The 20,384-nt window shown below is 39.7% G+C and overlaps 1 protein-coding gene across 2 annotated transcripts in view; it reads left to right on the plus strand.

The window, feature by feature from the left end:
- Positions 1-20,384, plus strand: part of ARFGEF3 (ARFGEF family member 3) — a 96,688-nt gene that overhangs the window by 50,704 nt on the left and 25,600 nt on the right. For both annotated transcript variants that reach the window (XM_036379416.2, XM_036379419.2), the window contains 14 exons: positions 357-523; positions 2,479-2,644; positions 4,048-4,155; positions 4,401-4,616; positions 4,874-4,984; positions 6,322-6,472; positions 6,962-7,276; positions 8,863-8,996; positions 10,354-10,499; positions 11,206-11,385; positions 11,774-11,918; positions 13,008-13,130; positions 15,269-15,372; positions 16,771-16,915. In XM_036379416.2, coding sequence (XP_036235309.1) covers positions 357-523; positions 2,479-2,644; positions 4,048-4,155; positions 4,401-4,616; positions 4,874-4,984; positions 6,322-6,472; positions 6,962-7,276; positions 8,863-8,996; positions 10,354-10,499; positions 11,206-11,385; positions 11,774-11,918; positions 13,008-13,130; positions 15,269-15,372; positions 16,771-16,915 — 2,211 coding nt within the window. The remainder of the gene's footprint in view (positions 1-356; positions 524-2,478; positions 2,645-4,047; positions 4,156-4,400; positions 4,617-4,873; positions 4,985-6,321; positions 6,473-6,961; positions 7,277-8,862; positions 8,997-10,353; positions 10,500-11,205; positions 11,386-11,773; positions 11,919-13,007; positions 13,131-15,268; positions 15,373-16,770; positions 16,916-20,384) is intronic.

Here is a 20,384-nt window from a genome sequence, read left to right on the forward strand (position 1 = left end):
GCTCCTTTCCACTTCACTTTTCCAGTTAGCATTGCAGACGTATCCTGCCCTTTGCTTTATACATGACAGTCATCCCAATAAATGCTGGTGCTCCTTGCTTATTTCAAATTTAGCACAAATTTCAAAAACATTGTTTTGCTGGACTGTGACTGGAGTGTTCAGTTTGTCTTGCATTCTAGATGAACTACTTATTTTTCTATTCCCTACTCTAGTATGTTTAGTAGAGCAATTTCTACTGATGATTCATTAACTATTCTAGCAATCTGTTGCTGCCAAAATGTTAGGGATAGTTTTTGATATTTTTTTCCAGGAAAAATCTGTGTAAGATATGAGAGCTCACATGGTGTTTTTGTTAGGTATGATGCACTCACCAGGATTTGAGGGAAACCTAAATTTCAACTTCCAGACTCTGATGAATGCAGACAGTCTCTACGTGGTATCACATTACACTTTGCTGCTCAACCTAAAATTGGCAAACTCAGATTACTACAGGAAGAAGCCTGCCCAAGCCCCCGTGTTGCTGGTGAGTTGGGGAATATGGGATCATTGTTTTTAAAAAATGAAAATTTATTTTGCTTCCTTCCACATAAACCAGCCCACACATAAAGCCTTTAGGCTGCTTGCTAAGTGGAGAAATAGTAATTGCAAATGAAGCATTCTCCAAGCTGCTTATGAATCTTGCATGATAAGTGTTGTGCATCTGAATTACTCTGTGATTTGGTGGGAAGGAATGCTGCTTACTGATTGTCATTAAGGTCGCAGTCATTTTGATGGTTAAGCTATTTTCAGAATAGATTAGCATCATGTGGTATGGCAAGTACTGTCTCTTGACAATGTGCATGAACATATCTTCATCTTGCAACTGTTTTTTTTTTTTTGCTAATACTTGATTTGAATTTCTGTAGATGAAGACATGAGAAGTTAAAGTGAAAAATAAGTAGGTCTTAGTAGTGTGAAATTATGATTTTTGTTACACCTGGAATTCCTCCACTTCTTGGGCTTTTTAAAAATAGTTTTGAAAACATGCATCCATGTTTTTTAACTTAGTTGCCCAAGAGACATTTTTTCAGAGTTTTCTGAAAAACAAAAGAAAATTGTGATATATGGAAAAAATAAGAAAAGGTGTCAAAATATATAATTATTACTGAACTTCCAGTGTAAGGGAATTTATAATCTATATCATCTCAAAAACAAATGGAGTTTAACATCATCCTTAGTTCTGGTGTGGTCTGCAGCAGATCAAGTGCAGATCTGTGACTCATGACATTCTCTAGAGGATTCAGTGTGCACAACAGGCCTGAGCATGACCAAAGTATTCTTAGAGATCATTCTGACAAATAATTGGAGACCAGTTAATCTATGATGACTGTTCAATGCAGAAAAGCCCAGTTGTTGGACAGGCTATGTTAGGTGCCACAACTTCTAATTGGATTTGAGATCCCACTCCTACCTCATGGAAGTAGCGAGAGATCAGCATGTCTCATTGTCACTGTGAAAGAATTGTCATTCTGATTTGTATCTTACATTAACTGCAGTAGGAGAAGGGAGAGCTGCTCATGTTCATGTCATTCTCCACTGCAGAGACAGACGCAGAAGGATCCGGACAGGCTGGGCTGATGGGGCCTGGCCACTTGTATGAGGTTCAATGAGGTAAAGTGTCAGATCGTGCCCGTGGGTCACAAGAACCCAGTGTGGCACTACAGGCTGGGGCAGAGTGGCTGGAAAGCTGCCTGGGGGAAAAAGACCTGGGAGTGTTTATGAGCCAACTGAACATGAGCCAGTGTGGGCTCAGGTGGCCAAGAAGGCCAATGGCATCCTGGGCCTGTATCAGGAATAGTGTGGCCAGCAAGACCAGGCAAGGATTGTCCTACTGGTGAGGCTGCACCTCAAATCCTGTGTTCAGTCTTGGACTCCCAGTACAAGAAGGACATTGAGGTCCTGGAGAGAGTCCAGAGAAGAGCAACAAAGCTGTTCTAGGGTCTAGAGACCAAGTCTTATGAGGAGTGGCTGAGGGAGCTGTCTTTGTTTAGCCTGGAGGAAAGGAGGCTCCAGGGAGACTTTCTCATTGTCTACAACTCCGTGAAGGAGGGTGTAGTGAGGTGAGGGTAGAACTCTTCTGCCAGGTAGCAAGTGACAGGAGTAGAGGAAATGATCCCAAGTTATGCCAGGAAATTTCTTTTCATGGAAGGGGTTGTAAGGAAGAAGAGCAGACTGCCCATGGAACCATTCAAAAACACGTGGGTATGGCACTTCAGGACATGGTTTAATGGTGAATGTGGTGATGGTGCTGTGCTGACAGTTGGACTTGATGACCTTAAAGATATTTTCCAATCTTAACAATTCTAAGAGTGCAATCCTCCATTAATTCTTTTCATAACTTAATTCTTTCTGCAATTCCTTACTCAGAAGTAGATCTGGGGGCTGATGCTGTAGGGCTTACACTGTTGTCTTACATTTGGCTTTTATGGTTCTCTGCAGAAGGAATTCATGAAGCAGGTCCAGTCCAGTGGAGTGTTGATGGTATTTTCCCAGGCATGGGTTGAAGAACTGTACCACCAGGTACTAGAAAGGAACATGCTAGGGGAAGCTGGATACTGGGGAAGCCCTGAGGAGCACAGCCTTCCACTTATCAGCATGTTGACAGGTCAGTACAATATTATCGTGGCAAGACTAACTTCCAAGTGTGTCTAAAACAAGCTACAATGACACACTGCTTTATTGTGTTGCATACAGAACAGCATGTCATGATGCAATATGTGGTGTCTTGTGGAATTATCAGTAGAGAAGGAGCCAGACCTAGCTGTGGCAGGTATTTAAGTGTTTGTTTTGGCTCATCAGGGTGGTTTTGAAGCATAAGTTTAAAAAAAATCAAAACTGTCCCTGGGAGACAGGGAGAGAAGTTTTGTTCACTGAACCAAAACATCTCTTAAATCTGTTAGCTTCAATTCCGGTAGAGTTGATACTTGTTAATGATAAACAGTAAGGCTGCTGTTTTCTTGATGTCACAGCAAAGCCATTTCAGTATGCCTGCAGTGCAGTACAAATATAAATAGTGGCATCTGATCCTGGAAGCCTTCCACAGATTAGACTCCCCTTGGTTCAGTCTTGAGCTATGCCAGGGATATGCCAAATGGCACTAGAGAGAAGCTGAAAACCTGGAGCACAAGTGCTTAGAAGCAATCCTTAGCTTCATTTGAGGGGAAAAAAAATCAAATTGTATCAGTTGAAAGACAACAGGATGCCTATGATACTGTATTGATATAAAATGCACTGTCTGCTTTAATGTGTCTGTAATTAAAATAGTGTATGCAGGGAAAACAATGGCTTCAGCTGAGCCAGTAAGTGGTGATCAAAGGGCACTGCTCTGAAAGTTTTTTGCTTATTGTATTGAGCTCAGTGTTACTTTTAACTACTAATCTGGTAAGAGGGAAAAAACACACGGAAAAAATGATACCCAGATGTGGAGATGGGGCTTGTTAGAAAGGAAATCAACCTGGTGTCCCTAACATTAAACTCTCTGTGAGAAATGGCTCTTTAGTTGTGTTGGAGAAAGGGTTTTATTTCTTTTGTTGAGATTGAGCATACAGAGATCTACCAAAAATCACATTTAGGAAATAGGATCCCAATGCATCTTCAGGACTAAGACTGAGGTCTGAAAACATCTAAATACAGGATTTAGCAAGATTTGAAATATTATACTAAGAAATGCAGAGATTTAAGTGTGTGGTAAGTTCTGAACTGTAATACCTTGAAATCTCTACTGGAAGTTCTGTTCATTGTGTAACTAGAAGAGGGGGGAGAGCAGCTTATGAGAGTGGGATGTCTCCCCTATTCAACAAAACATTGGTTATACTGGGCAAAGCCTAAGGTGCCTCAGCTCATGTTTATACCAAGGCTTTAGAAGGCTGCCAAAAAGAGTAACAAAAAAATCACACCTGAGAAGTCAGGAATGCTAGTACTTAGTTGAACACAGAGCCAGTAAGACATGTGTTCCTCGTGCCATCTGTGTGGCTAACAGTAATCTGATGTTTTTTAATGTTCTGGCAGACATCGACGGCTTGGGCAGCAGTGCAATCGGTGGCCAATTGATGGCATCTGCTTCAGCTCAATCTCCTCTTTCCCAGAACCGGAAGACAGATGATTCTGTTGTTGCAGGTACTAAGACTGTAATATCAAGTACAAGTGTGTTATCCAGCAGTGGGTTGTTACGTACCAAAAGCATATGCAGAAAAATAGTGTAGAATGACAATTTAAAAAGAAAGTATATCAGTACATCGTACATGTGAATTGGCAGTTCAGCCTGCAGGGGACAAATGTGACTTGGCTTTTTACCACTTATGATAAAGCTTCTCTTGTGCCATTTTCTTGTAGTAATAGTATTAATGTTTTTTCCACTTTAGGAATTGCTTTTGCCCGGTACATTTTAATTGGCTGTTGGAAGAACTTGATTGACACTTTGTCCACCCCACTGACTGGCCGCATGGCAGGCAGCTCCAAGGGGCTGGCCTTCATCTTGGGAGCAGAAGGAGCCAAAGAGCAGAACCAGAAGGAGAAGGACTCCATCTGCGTGAGCTTGGATGGACTAAGGAGGGCAGCTCGGCTAAGCTGTGCTCTGGGTAAGGCTGCATGGGGGATGTCATGGCAGATTCATAGAATAGGATGGTAACTTTCCTTGAAGGAATTTAGGAGAAAGAAATGCAGCATCCTCCTCCAGTTTTGCATAGTGGTGACACATGGATGGTGACAATACACATAGAGTGCCCTACAGCATGAACATATCCAACCAACTTTTCTTGACCCTACCTCTTGTTGAGGTTGTATGGGATTGGGGAGGAAATGTTGATCATACAGTAATTGTGTTGTTGCTTTACAGGAGTTGCTGCCAACTGTGCATCTGCTCTTGCCCAAATGTCTGCGGCCTCCTGTGTCCAAGAAGAGAAAGAAGAAAAAGAAATCCAAGAACCCAGTGATGCTATAGCTCAAGGTAACTACATGATTGAATTACCTACCTTATCTTACGTTGCCTGTGAAGCTGCAACTGGAAAGCACTTTGCCACACATAAGTGGCATTTCCCTCCATTGTTCTGCTGTACACCACTTGCTTGTAGGCACATAGGATGTGTGTCTTCAGTACATGCCTGCTGTCCTAAGTTCTTAACATTATGTCCCACTAATTACATTCTATATGGAACTTATATCAGTGGAACAATGCATAAGCCAGCAGCATTTTTCAATGTGTACTTTTTAAATCTTGTGATGCTAGTACAACCAGAGAGCATCAGAGAAACAGCTTATTTAGGGATTTTTGTGTGTTGGGTGGTAATGTAAACTGAGTTTGCATCGCTCTCCCTGTGTGGTTTATATATCCTTGATTATCTTTTGTCATCATCCTCAAATATTTAAAACTGTTTCTGAATCATGTTAGATTAAAATGGAATAAAAAGTTCTGCATCTCTGTACCACCATTTCAAACCCAGTGGTTCTCTCCAGTGACTATTTGAAGAAGTACACAAAATTTCTCTGTTTATGTCAAATTTCTAATAGCAAGAAGCCCATTACAAATGACAGCGTTGCACAAAAGATCTTGCTTGGTACTTAAATTTGGTGTCTTGGTAGAGAAAACAAAACTGAAAAAGCCTGAGCTTAAACAAGCTTTTGACTGCTCTGCTGGACATGGCTGAAGTGAGTTGGCCAGACTGTGCTGAATCAAAGAGGAGGCAGCAGCAGTGGCCAGAGGCAAACAGATCTGTTCTGTGAAAGCTTGCAAAGCTTCAAAACTTGTTTCTATTCCAATGCAGCATGAAAATGAAGCTTTTCAGGGGTTCTCAGAAAAAATAAATAGAACCAAATGGTTGTAGCTCAGATAAAGATTAGTTTTACTTTGGCAAGAGCTTTTTGGTGAATTTGAATTTTTTTGTATGGAAATACATATGAAATCCACAAATGCTATTTTTTTTTTCCATAGCAAAGGAGATTTTGGTAAAAATAAATATCCAGTCAGCCATCTCTGAAGAGAAATATCACTGGCAATCTGCAACTGTTCTGTGGGCAACAGGATGTGAATTTGGGGGTGGAGGGTGTCAATCTAGCATTGCTTTTCACTTTTTCATACTTTTTTTCACGAATATAGGCTCAGTCAAAAAGGATTTTTGTTTTAAAGCTACCTTAGGTTTATTAGGAAGAAATGGATTTCTCTGATTTGGTTGGGGGTTTTTTTGCCTAAAATTCATGTTCTTTTATAGATTTCATCACCCTGTATACAAACCAGTGTTTGTTTAAAAGCTGAAGAAGCTAATTTTATTTATTTTTTTTATGCTACAGTGAAACAGAAAGTGGAGCAGAAACTGGAGCAGATGGGGAAAGTGCAGGGAGTCTGCCTGCACACTGCTCATGTTTTGTGTATGGATGCAGTCCTTAATGTGGGTCTGGAGATGGGAAGCCATAATCAGGACTGTTGGCCTCATGTATTCAGGTACTCACCAGCTTTCCCAAAATATCCAGAATTCAGGCCATGTTGCCTGAAAGTAAGGGACTGAGAAAAAGGGCTTTGCAATCTCTGGATGTTCTGTAAAAACAGTGTCAAAGTGAATTAACTGTCAGTATCTCTAAAAGAAAAGATGGTGCCGTTTTCCACCACTACACAGGGACAAAATGCTTGGAAGCTTCAAAGTTACCAGAAGACTGTGGCAGACCCAGGAACCTTAATGGGCTTTTTAGGCACTTCCACCAAACTATGTGCTATCTAGGCACATGGGAGGCCAAAGAAGAAAGGTTATCTATGTGTAAGAAGAAAGGTTATCTCTGTGTCATTTGAGAGTTAGAAAGCATCTGTTTATGGTTTGAGGGAAGTGTCCTGTGGTTACTGCAGGGAGGAGTTGTTTTGGCGTGTTATATTTGGAGTTTTAGTGCAGGAGTTGTTTTGGGGTGTTTGTTAATTTTTGTTTCTCCTGTGTGTTCCCAGGGTGTGTGAGTACATCAGCACACTGGAGCACACCCACTTCAGTGATGGTGCTGCCCAGCCCTCCCTTACCATCACCCAGTCCCAGCAAGCACCCGGAGGGCAGCACCCAGACTCTGAGCCTGGGGAGGCTCCTCAGGCACTCACCCCCGAGCAAGAGACCACCCTGAGCAGCCACCCTGTCATTCAGCCAGTTTCCATCCAGGATCTCATCAAGGACAGCAGTAAGGGCAGAGCTTTTGACTTCCGTGGAGGCAGTCTGCTGTGTGGTACCAGTGCTGCCAAAGCTGTTCTCACGCTCTCCACGCAGGCTGACAGGTAAAAGCACTGCTGTCAGCAGCCAGAATCCTTGTTCCCAAAGCAGTACCAAAATGGCCCTTTTTGTGCTGCAGTGGGCCTGATCTTTGTTCGTTTCAGCCACTTGCTTCAGTTGAATTTCACTAGAGAGCTGAGTGTTTGTCACAACCAGCAGTTTCTAAAAGACCTGGGGTTTTCTCATCTCTGCAGTACCTGCAAGTACTGAGCTGAGTGTATCTGTGCACACCAGTGAATATGCCAAGCAAATCAAATGCATCCAAGAGTGGTGGATTTCTTTCTTGCATGTAAATTGATACAGTTGTATCAGTTAAGCAAAGTAAAGGGGTGTCTTGTCCTGACAGGAAGGATTGATTGACAAGACCAGTGTCAGTCAGAAAGCAGCTGCTTCTGCCAGAGCTGTGTGGACAGTTTGTCAGGCTTCCCCAGTGTGTCCAGAGGAGCAAGGGAGCCAAGTATGGTCACAGAATGGCTGTCTGAAATGTCCTTTCATCATGGCCTGCCAACTGATATTATTTCTGCTATATTTTAAGCAGCCCAGGTTACAGTTGAAAAATTCCTGGGTTTGACCTTTTTGATCCAACTGATATTTTTCATCTTGATCTCTGCCCATAGGAAGGTGTTATGTGTAAATTCAGAGCCAAAAGTACTGCATAAACTGCTTGTAGAAATTTGACTCTGGGCAAAAAAATACCTTTTATTTAGGAAGCTTACAATACAGCTTGGGTCTGAGGATTAGAGAATAGCAATACTGTCATTTTAATGATGCTGGTTTCATTTCTACCCTTTTACCTAAATGCAAATGTTTGTTAGGATTTAATCGCTTGTTTCTTAGGACTGTAGAAAAGTTTTTCATGAAAAGCAATAACAGAGAATCATATTTTTGTCAATTTCTGGGTGCACCATATGAAATTTCACTGTAATCTCTGTGGATCTTCCCTCCAGTGTAACCACACTTATTGTTTCATGTGTACAGATTTTAACTGTTAAATCCTAAGAGCCCATTGCAGCTGAAAATAACAACTCTTGCTTGTATTTGTCGCTGTTAGCCAAAACATAGCCCCATACTTGCCTCTGTTAAAAAAATTAACTATACCCCAGCCAAATTCAGCAAAATATTCCAAACTAGCAATTCAGGTATGGTAACCTTAGGTTTAAGACTTGAATTAATTTGTTTTTCAGGTTAGGTTTGGTAACTTCAGATGGAGCAAACTGGTGTAACCCTAAAGTTAGTGAAGCTATGATGATATGTGTTGTGAGGACTGGGCATGTTTCAACTGGTTCTTTGATTACTGGTTCATAAATGGCTTATGGTAACTTGAAGAAGTGACTTTCTGTTTTAGCACTGTAGTGAATCTTGAAAGGGTTCTGGTTGATTCCACAGCAACCTGCTTTCCACCCTCCAATTAATAAAGCTTCTAGATCAAAGTCTTGCTGCAGCGCTGCATAAATTAAAAAACCCTCAATTACCAATGTGTCATGAAAGCCAGTGTATAGAAGCCACAAACAGACAGGAGTTTTCCTCTTACATACACATTTAAGTCTGCATCTCATGAATTTTTCAGTTAGATTCTGTTCTTTACCTACAGGCTTTTTGAAGATGCTGCTGACAAGTTAAACTTGACGGCATTGGCAGGCTTCCTTTACCAGCTCAAGAAGGCTTCTCAGGCCCAGCTTTTCCATTCAGTCACAGATACAGTTGATTACTCACTAGCAATGCCAGGTAAATAACCTGAAGATCCTGTACAGAGTGTTTTATATATAATTGTACTGCTTACAGGACTAATCTTTCTTATTACAATTGTGGGAGCAATTTTTTGTCTTCAGAAAAAGTTGAGCACTTTATTTGGACAGAGACCACATCCGCATCTGCTTTGAAACACATCACAGGACATTCATTTGAGTCTTGGACTTTGGGGGGTGTTAATTGTGTGCCAGTATATAATCACAGCTCTGTTTTTGAACCCAGACCAGTATGGCAACTTGGGTCAGTCTAGACTTAAGACAGTGGATTTAGGTTTCATACTTGACAGTAGGATAACCTCAGATGTGTTCAGGAAATGGGCGATAGAGAACAGAGCACACAAATGAAGAATGTTAAAGCAGTGGGATTTGTCCTGCTTCATTTTCCCCAACAGAGTAGAGCATGTACCTCACATCAATCAGAAGTTACATAAATAACACAGGTTTTGTTTTGTCCTGTGGTAGACACTGTTTTTTTCTGAGTCTCCAATTTAATTGGTTTCCTCTCTCCCTGAAGTGCTGCTTGTTGTTTTCTAGGTATGACACTTCAAGATTTTGGGTTTTTTAGTCTTGCTTGTCTCGAGACCTCAACGTTCATTACTCTAGTTTTAATAAATAGATTACGTCTTTTCATGTTATGTAGTGGTCAATCAACTGTTGTTTTAATACTGAAATTAAAATTAAGATAGAGGAATTAAGTGCTATTTTTTATTTTAAAAGTGATATGTCCCCTGATTATGTCTTTTGTTAGAGATAAAAGCAGTGTAAAGTTATTTGAAATGAAAGGATGAAGTGTCTTTCCAAATGTTGTAAGAGCAATGGAAGATGAATCCCTTTCAACAGGAAATAACAAGTATTAGTGACTGGGGAACAGAAAAGCATTTTCTTACATTCTGTTCTTTGTATCCTTTGCTTAATAAGAAATACAAAATTAAATACCCAAGCCAAATAATTTGCAGTTTACAATCTTTCCTGTAGATGTCACCAAAACCTTTCACAACTACCACTTTGGGTCTTAATATCAGTTTATTTAACTCCTTGCTTAACTTTTCTGCAAGACTTTTCCAAGCCTTTGTCTTTTGTACGTTTGCAAAAAAAGTGATCACTTAAAGTAGGTTTAGTAACCTTTAAACTTGGGTCCATCTCCTGTTCTTTTATCTACACAGGCATAGGCTGTGTTTTACATTGGTTTGGGGTTTATTTTCCTTTTTCTCGCCCCCACTAAAGCTTATTAATTATCAATCACTTAATCAGTAATTTCTAATTCTTCTTCAGACATTTAGGAGTGGAGGAGCAGCTGATGCTTAGCTTCCATTTATTCTTATACTTTCTTGTAGGTGAAGTAAAGTCCACACAGGACAGGAGAAGTGCTCTTCACTTATTCCGACTTGGTGATGCCATGCTCAGAATTGTAAGGAGTAAATCCCGCCCGCTGCTCCACCTCATGCGCTGCTGGAGCCTGGTGGCTCCTCACCTTGTAGAGGTAGGAATGGGGGACAAAAATGGGAATGTGTGCACGAAGCAACAAAGCTGAGAAAGATGAAGAAGGCTTGATAGCTCTTAAAATGTATAGCAACCTCCAACATTGTCAAATCTGCTCTGTGTTGAATACACTGTGTCATATATTGCCATACTGCCACCAAAGCATGTGCTTAAGTTACTGAAATGGACTGAGACAGGGTGTTGGACTTCTGCAATATGATGCAAATTGTGCCTGGAGAAAAAACTGATACAACCCCAAGGGGCTCTGACTCCCCCATCTGCCTATATTCCAGTCAAGGTCTGCATCCTTGCAATTCTTCCTATAAAAGGATGCAGGTTTTCTTTTCCTATATAAAGCCAGCTCAGCTGCTACCTTTGGAAGAGAAAAAGGCTGACACAGTCCAAACAAAAGACAGCATTTCACACAAGTTCTGTTCTGTGGGTTTTAGTATTTAATTTATTTAGCTCTATGTGTTTTTGTCAGCCAATTTTCATACAACTGTGGACCTCTAGGCAGCTCAGAGTCTCAGTCATCTGTTTCCAGGGCAGTAGTCTCCTGTTTTCATTACAGTGGGGTCCCTGGTCACATCAGTGATGAAGCTGTTTTGAAGGTTCAGTAACATGCAGTGCTTACCTTCCTTGAAAATGTCTGACTAAAAGCAAATTTTTTGCTTGGACATAGTCTAATCCTTTTCCTTTCCCTGTAGGCTGCCTGTCACAAGGAGAGACATGTGTCTCAGAAGGCTGTCTCCTTCATCCATGACATCCTCACGGAAGTGCTGATGGACTGGAACGAGCCTTCTCACTTTCGCTTCAACGAGGCACTTTTCCGCCCCTTTGAGCGCATCATGCAGCTGGAGCTGTGTGATGAGGACGTCCAAGACCAGGCAAGTTAGCTCTGATCAGTGTGTCTGTATCTGGTCTCCATGCCCATAAGAATGGTTTCCAGAGTGCACTTGGTCCACCTGAGAGTGCTTCGCTGATTCCCTTTGAATACTGCCCCTTAATCATCTTCAAGGAATTAGGAATTTAGGAATTAAGAGTGCTCTGCCTACCCAATTCAGCATTGTGGCAGAGCACAGAGACAGAAGACCTGGCTTTAAAGCAATAAAATAAAGATTTTCTACTATCTAAAAAAAATTAAAGAGTAAATTAATCTAGATTATCATAGTGAGGTCTAGGAATGTGTTTAAAGACATTCCTTCTGAAGGTCCATTTGTATATCAGTTCTGCTTTTTGGCTGTTTTCTTTTAACCCCTCCTACACTGGCTGCAGGTGATCACCTCTATAGGAGAGTTGGTGGAAATGTGTTCTACCCAGATCCAGTCGGGATGGAGACCCTTGTTCAGTGCCCTGGAAACAGTGCATAGCAGCAGCAAGTCAGAGGTCAAAGAGTACCTCGTAGGAGAATACTCTATGGGTAAGGACTTCCTGCACTGTTTCAAATATGCTTTTGATTCCCTGGGGGACACTAACTCAATATATTTAAATGCCTGAACTGAAAGTGGCACTACAATACTCCAGAACTGTACCAAAGTATCTGACTTAATAGTTGGGGTAGGAAGGAAAGCAGATGTGTTGTTCTGACCTTTTGTCCTCTACATTCTAACAAATTATTTGACTGAGAAAGAAAGGCGTCAAACCTACTTGAATAATTCTGAGCAAGACAGTAGTGCAAGGGTACTGAGCTTGGCTGAGCATTTGTCACTATCCTACTGGAAAAAGGACTGTATCCAAGCAGCATGTCTCTTGTGAACTGTCTTTCCTGTTGTATGAAATCTATTGCTCTTATACCTAAGGGTAACTTAATGTGATAATCTGGGCAAGTGCTTGTCCAGGCATTTGATCACAAGGCTTTCATATTCCTAGTGCTATTACAGACTACATTTCTGTAAGAATGTGCATCCTTCCTGGAGATGTTTGCTTGCATGGAAATGTGTTAATATGGGAAAATCCATTTTTTCTTTTGCCCCATTAGAAGGTATGTTTAAACATGACAAGTCACATGTAAGGGACATGGTTTTCCTCCTAAACTTTGTCATTGAGATGTGTTACGGTTGATGGCTGAATGCTGGTGTACACAGCTTTTGAAGAAGATAATCTGCTTTGGAAAATCAAGGCTATTTTGGTACTCTATAGTCTGAATAGTTTTCTGCATGATTGATGTAATCTTGGCAGTTACCAAAAACTAAACCAGAAACTAAACAGAAACTTCCACCAAACAGAAGTATTAGCTCCTGAGTTCAAGAGCTCAAACCTGCTCCTACCATTTGAACAGGCATAAACTGGTATTTGTCATAGACTGGGCAAAGGAGGGAGTCTCTGTCACTTCCTGTGAAAGGCTACATGAGTTGCCCCAGGAGCAAGAGAAGGTTTTACTTTTAAGATTATTTCTGTCTCTGCCCAGAATAGAAAAGATTCTACAGATTCAGTTAAATTGTTGAAAAATGGTTGGAAAATTATTTTTAAGGGAGTGTGAGGAAGAGTTCTCATCTTGTTATCTCCACAGGGAAACGCCAGGCTCCAGTGTTTGATGTCTTTGAAGCATTTCTAAACACAGACAACATCCAGGTCTTTGCCAACGCTGCCACCAGTTATATTATGTGCCTTATGAAGTTTGTCAAAGGACTGGGTAAATATTTTCCTATTGTCATGATACCTCACAGAAGCGAATAAATCAATTATGTAATACATAGCACGGTAGGAAAGAGAGGGGCACTGAAGATGTTGAGTCCAGAATGCTTTAAAAAAATAAAATAAATCAAGACCAAGGGATTATTTCTGTAACATTTTTAATACTATCAGTTCTTCAAGTTTTTATGGAAGCAAAGATGCATCTCACTATTAAAAGTGTCTGCTTCTTAACTTGATCTTAGTTTACACCAGGATTTGCTTATATTCATGTAAATAATAAAACGAAAAAACATTCAAACCTAGAATATTGCAGAAATGGCCTGGCATTGTGCAGAGACAGCAGGGATTGTTTGCAACAGAGCAGGGCATGTTTTACACTGTGGGCAGCAGAGACCAGGCATAGCATGTCAGGGTGACCCTGCAGAGTAATTGTCATGCTTCACCAGCCTTCAGAACAAAGGCAAATGGTGCTGGGCCGTTCTGCCCCCATGCTGGTGATCCATGGCTTGCCTTGATCATTAGAGTTTGACACTTTTCACTGAACTGTGACATTGTTGGGGTATTTTGTGGATGTAAATTATAGAACTTCTAAGTAGTGATAAAATGGAGCTTTTGGTTTCTATATGAATACTAATTCACAGAGATGGGAATGTGAAAATTAATTCACAGAGATGGTTGGAAATAAACCAACACGTCTTAAAATCTAGGTCTGTGAGCAGCTCCTTTTGATTTAAATGAAGCACCTAACTGCAGAAGATCTACTCTTTAATGTTACTCTTGTCTCATTGACCTATTTCACCATTGATTTAAATGGGGGAAGAATTCACCTTGTGATGTAATTGTAATTGTAGTTATTACTACAAAAGAGAAATAAACTTACATGTCCAGTACCAATAGAACTCATGTTTTTTTTCTGCAGAGCTTAAAAGCCTGTCTTGTATTTCTTTACATTTCTTGCATTCATAAGATAATTTTGACCCCATTGTGGTCACATATCAAAAAGCAAGGTCTTTTTTTGTATTAAAGGTAATAGGACTATGGGAAACGTCAGCAAATACAATGCCATACTATGTGCATTTTATTTTAAAACTAAAGGATTCAAACTTCATTGGCTGTCTTGGCTGATCTCAGTAGTAGACAAAACTTTAAAATACATTATGGAGGGAATAGTTAAGAGCATAAAAAAGCAAATAAATATAGAGAAAGGAGAACAAGTAGGATCTAATAAAAATTTTTAATATTTATCTTGTGCTCTTTATGAGAGGAATAACTTTTTAAGGTAAGAAAATGTTAATATCGATAGGCATTTAGTCACACTTCAGATTTGGCACTGAATGAGAAGTATTTGGCTAAACTGGAAAATTGGTTTTGAGCCAAGTATTCTAAGGTGGACAGAACTTTAGCTGAGATGGGACAGGCAGACTGTCAGACAGGGAAAATGATGGAGTGAATGGAGTTATCCAGAGAGGAGCTCTGCAGCAGGATGCCTTGGAACTGTTCTGCTTATTGAATTCTGTTAGTGAAGCTGGCCTGAGAGAAGCAGTCTGCTGATTGAAGTTAGGAATACCAGCAACAGTGGCACTAAAACCTCAGGATATCTGTCATACAGTTGAAACTGTGAGACTTGATACCTGCATTAGACAGCAGAAGGAAGTGTAGTATACAAAATATAAAATGATGGATTTAAGCAGTAAATAAACTAGTAGGAAGAACTTGTGGTAGACGAATTTTCCGGGGCAGTGGGGTACAAATGAATAGAAAAAACCACTACAGTAATTAAGCAATGTTTAATATAAGTAATTAATTCCTACACTCATGGAAGACAGTGGAATAGAGTCAATAAGACAGATAATACTATATATGATTATTATACTCCCAAAGACTCTACTAAGAAATATTAAATAGGTATATGTTTATTAAAGCATTTTTTCATGTAAAAATTTGTGTACAAACTATGACCAGTATTACTGTGTTGTTTGTGTGGGGGTCACCTGGTTGTCATCTAAGAAGATCAAACAAAGGATGTTTTCTGGATTCTGTTCAAACGTTAGGGTGTAACTGAATGAGAAAAGAAAATTAATGCTGTACTTACTGTTTTTCTTCTGTCCTTCCCAATGCTGCCTTTCCTGTCCCCAGGGGAAGTAGATTGTAAGGAGATGGGTGACTGTGTGCCAGGATCAGGATCTGCATCTACAGACTTGTGCCTTCCCGCGCTTGATTACCTCAGGAGATGTTCTCAGGTATGATGAACAATCTTGTACAGGCACTAACCTGGCCTGGGAAATAATTCTAACCTGCAGGCTTTGCATCAGTCATTGGATGATTTGCATGAACCCTACAGAGTCTTTGGTGACCCTGATGGTAATACCCTGCGCTGCCAAATGGACAGTGGTAATCTGAGGGAATATCATACCGTCCAGGACAGTTAGCAATTACTCCTTCCGGGAAAACTGAGGAGTAAAAACACTCAGACCCAGGGAGCAAGTGAGAAAATGTGAATGTTCAAAAACATCATAGTAACATAATTCAAAGCTAAATTCATTCTTGTTTAAACAGTTACCATAAACAGTGTTGTGAATGAAAGACAAAAAAAAAAAAAAAAAAAAAAAAAAAAAAAAAACCAGTTGAGAATTCTTTTATTTTAAATACAAGAGGTTGCACTCTCTGAAATGCAGAAGCAGCTTATTTGTACCATGCAGACATATCTGAAGCTCAGGTCAAATATCTAATAATTAGAATGTTGGCATGTTTTCTCTAAACTTCTTGCACACAGCATATATTATTATCCAGGGTTACCTGGACATTTTTTATCTGATTTTATAATGTTATTTGTATTTCTGTAGCACCTGCAGGTCTTTTTGTTGGACCTAGGCCATGTTTTTTGAATACAATACAAAAGCACAACAAAGGATACTATCATTGCTGAAAGCACTTAATATCTAAATGCAGAGATAATGGGTGGATTCAGTGTGCAGACTGAGAAAAGAAGGGAAGAATAAGTCAACTCAGAATAATAAACAGCAGACATACCAAACTCAACTTGCTATCTTGTTCATCTAAAAAAATTAGTAAATATCTGTGTATATATCTAATGTATGTTCTGTCTATACGCTATCTGTACCACATTGCTGTTCCTCATCCTTACAAACTCCAGTTCACAGTGAGGGGGAAATATTTTCTCCTCTTTAAAAGAAGCAGCCATTTATATCTTGTTATACCTTTTAACTTGCCAGTAAAAGTAGAACAGGAATGACTAAAAAAAATCTTGTCTGTGTATTGCAAGTACATTATTTACTTAGAAAGACCTGATTAAATGCTGGTATTATCCCTGCAGTAGTATGACTAACGGAGCTTTGGAGGTCATAGATGCAATCAGTGAGTTGTAACCTTTGCCCTTCACAAATGAGAAGAGAACACACTCCCATCTCAGAAATGTGTTATTTAAATTGCTGCTCTCCCTCTCTTTACCCACAACTTTTTACTTGTCAGTGAATGGAAGACTTTTGGCCTCTAATTGTGTTTGCATACTTTTTATTTTATTTTACAAACCTGTGTTTTATGTGATTACTTTTACAAACTTTCCCATGGATGTTTACCTCCTATTTTTTTCTCTCTCCCCTCTTCTCCACCCTTCTAAGTTGTTAGCCAAAATCTATAAAATGCCCTTGAAACCCATCTTCCTCAGTGGCCGGCTGGTTAACTTGCCCCGAAGAGCGCAGGAACAGTCAGCCAGCAGTGAGGATGGGATTGAGTGCATCCTTTCTGACTTTGATGATGACACTGGTAAGTGCATTGAAAGTAGTAAATTCAGAACTAATCAATTATTTCTTCTATGTGTTGCTGCAAATTTTGCCAACTGCTGAAAGCAAAAAGGAGGGAAAACTTTTTAGTTTATTGTTTCCTTGTTGTCTACACACACCCATGTGTGCACACAGAGCTTGGAAGTTCAGGTCCTGTCACCTTCTTTATGTAAAAGATACAGTTCATATATAAGCAAACTACAACCCCTCTCTTAGGGCAAAACAACAGTATTTTGATTAACAATTATTTTGATTATCCTGAAATTCATAATACAACCATTGTGTATTTCTGAAAGCAAACACAAAACTACTTTCTAGACCACAGCTGAAGTAAAGGAGTGAAAATCTTTTACAGTTGGTATTGGCAGGCCTGCCTTTAAGAGAAAAAAAAAACCAGTATTGAGTTACAGTCCACAAAGATAAAGAATAATTGTTTAAATCTTTCCAAACTTAGGCCCTGTGGTCTGTTGAAATAAACAGTGAATTTCTGAAGTCCGTAAAAAGCACTACGACCTCCAGAAAAAACAAGCAGCATTTGTCTCCTGATTATTTGTATGGTTTATGTGGGTTGTGAATTAATCGGGTGTTGGATGAACTAGAACGTACAGGGCCAAGCAGTAGAGGAATGCAGCCTTATGGCTTCTGGGCTCAGGAGGCCTTCGCAGCTGATGCACGGGCAGAAGACTCTTCAACTAATTCAAGTTGAAAAGTGACATGTTTATTCAGCACGCTGGGCACACTGGGAGGTAGCCCTCCAAAGATGTGTGTGAATTTCCAAAACTGTAGCTTCTCCATATATCTACAAAAGCTCTACATATTCGTAAAGACATACAGACACCTATACATATGCATCACCTGCCCCCACTTGCTATTACAATGAGCTGAATGTTCATTACGGCTGCGCAGTCATCTTCTTGAATTGGGTCAGTGGGCTTTGAAATGGGTCAGTGGGCTTCAGAAGATGAAGTAAGAAGTCTTCCTCATGGTAAATTCTTCACCTTTATCTGGTTGCCAGGACTTTGTGACCCCTTGGTCACGGTCCAAACTCCCTCTCCTGGGCCCAATCATTGTTAGAAGCCAGGTGTATTTGTTGTTCCTACCCTTTTACAATTCTTCATCTATTGCCTGTAATTTCTAAGAATACAGCTAAGTCGAATACAGGATACTTTGTCTTTTATTCAGTTATCCCCATCTGGTAATAATTACTCTTTTCTTAATCTCCTTGTTAAGCCCCTAATCAAAATATATGGCCTTTGTCTTACTAGCTACATTTCTAACTTAACCCCTTGATTCATTCCGCTGTTTCTCTGCAAAGTTAGTAAATTCTTTTACTGATACACAGATTCTTCTTCCTCTAACCAAGCCATGAGATAACAATCTCTTAAAACAACACTGTACATTTTTGATAATGATGTTAAGGTTGCCACTCATTGTATCATCCTCAAATTCTAAACAGTCATTACAACAGACAAAATCAAACTTATGGTAACTAAAATCAATAAAACAATAATTGGGTGAACTAAAGCATTAAGTATACCCATTGGTTTTGGTGACCATCCAGAAAGTACATCCCTCTAATGGTGAGACATATCTTCTTCTAACGTTTTAAAGACCCTCCGTATGGTCTCTGTGTCATTATGTATTGTAATTCAGATCTTCTTTCCCATAATTTTAATTTCTTCAAGAATTTCCTTTAGATCTTCATGTTTTGATAACTGTTTGACTAAAGTTAAATTCATTCCTATAGGCACAGGTGATATTTCTTGCACAGTAGTCAAATTTGCCTTTAGATACTGATGTGATACAGCAGGTGCCTGATAGGAGAAATTACATCCTTCAATTTTGGGAAAGTTACAAATGCACAGATTAAATTGTGTTTCATTTATGGTGAGCTCGTCTACCGCTATAGTGGAACATGCTATTCTGAGGCATGCACACCTTGACTTACATATACAAGCAGGGTTGTCTGGTTGACGGAATGAACCTCAGAGTGACAAATGCTTTGTTCTGTATCCAGACAAGTATCTTGATCATTATTCATATTTCCTTCACGTATAAATCCTAATTGTCTTCTCATGGCACATGACTCTATATTAATAGTCTGACACTTCCCTTCAACCTTCTGTGTCCATGTTCTGTGTTCAGAAGGATACAGTACAGTTCCTTCATGATTCAAACTTAAAGCAACTGTTGGGTATATTAAATCCTCTGATGCATTATGTATAGTCAAAACAAAAGCAGTACTACACTTGTGACAGGATCATAGGTAAAATTGACCAAAACCCACCAAGACTGAAGTTCTCTTTCTAAGTCAGAAGAATTATCCCAAACAATTTTGCAGATCTCAGCAGGAAAGGTGCCTTCTCCACTTTCCTTTATAACTGAGGCAGCCACTGATTGCATCCATAATTGTGCTTGTACACACCTTAGAGCTAAATAAATATTCTCAGTAGCTGTACCCAAGATATTGATTATCAATTCATGGTCCCATTCTTCTATATTTTCCCGTTCTGGTAGTATCTTGGATACTTTCCACTGGGTGGTACCTAAAGCTAATAAAGGAGATGGTAAAGGCTATTGTGACTTAATTGTGTCACTACCAGCTTCAGTTAATTTGTTCATTAATACCTCTGAATCCATTGTATTCAAAACCCCCAGTCCTGTTCTTAATAATCCAGTCAAATCTCTTTTTTGTCTGAGCATGTATGGTATACACTTCTGTAACCAAGTGGTCTCATCCATAAAAGAGGTCTTAAGAAATGGGGTACACTCCAGTTTAATGGCAGAAGCATTTACCTGCATTGGCATTTCTACCCGCTTCAGGGGCCATTTTGGATTAAGCAGTAGCCTTTGGATTCCAGTCTTTTTAATAGCATATGGTCCAATTTTGGTAATTATAGGTCAAATTATCTCTTTTAGGGTCTGGATGAGTGTAGTCTGAGTATGGGCAGTCTGTCTTGGTAGAGGCTAATTGGTTGTTCTGGTTGTTCTAATTCTATGCTTCCAAGGAACAACACAGACTTGAGTTATATTATAGTCAATTCTGTGATTCTTGTCTGCACATCCTTCTATTCTGAGTCTGAATTCAGGACAGTTGCTTAAGCATTTGTCACAACATTCAGGGCTAATCCGGATGAGTTCCATTGGTTCTTGGTAGAATTCGTGGAACCCATCCTGAACAAACGCATATTCACATCCCCAGACATTTCTCCCTTCCCAAACAGATGCATTTGTGACTCTCAGCATTTTTGACAGAGCCTTACGGGAGTAAGAGTCATAAGCTTTTCCTTGACAAGTGTGTATATCAGTTGCATTGTACACACGTGGTATTGCATTAACTTCGGTCATGGTCATAGCTACGATCGTGAAGGCCACAAATTTCCAAATTGTACTTGCCATTCTTTGAAACAAAGTCATTTTAAATACAAACTAGATTAACTTTTCTTCTTACA

Source organism: Molothrus ater, chromosome 3 (genome assembly GCF_012460135.2).
Source record: "Molothrus ater isolate BHLD 08-10-18 breed brown headed cowbird chromosome 3, BPBGC_Mater_1.1, whole genome shotgun sequence".
NCBI classification, from domain to species: domain Eukaryota; kingdom Metazoa; phylum Chordata; class Aves; order Passeriformes; family Icteridae; genus Molothrus; species Molothrus ater.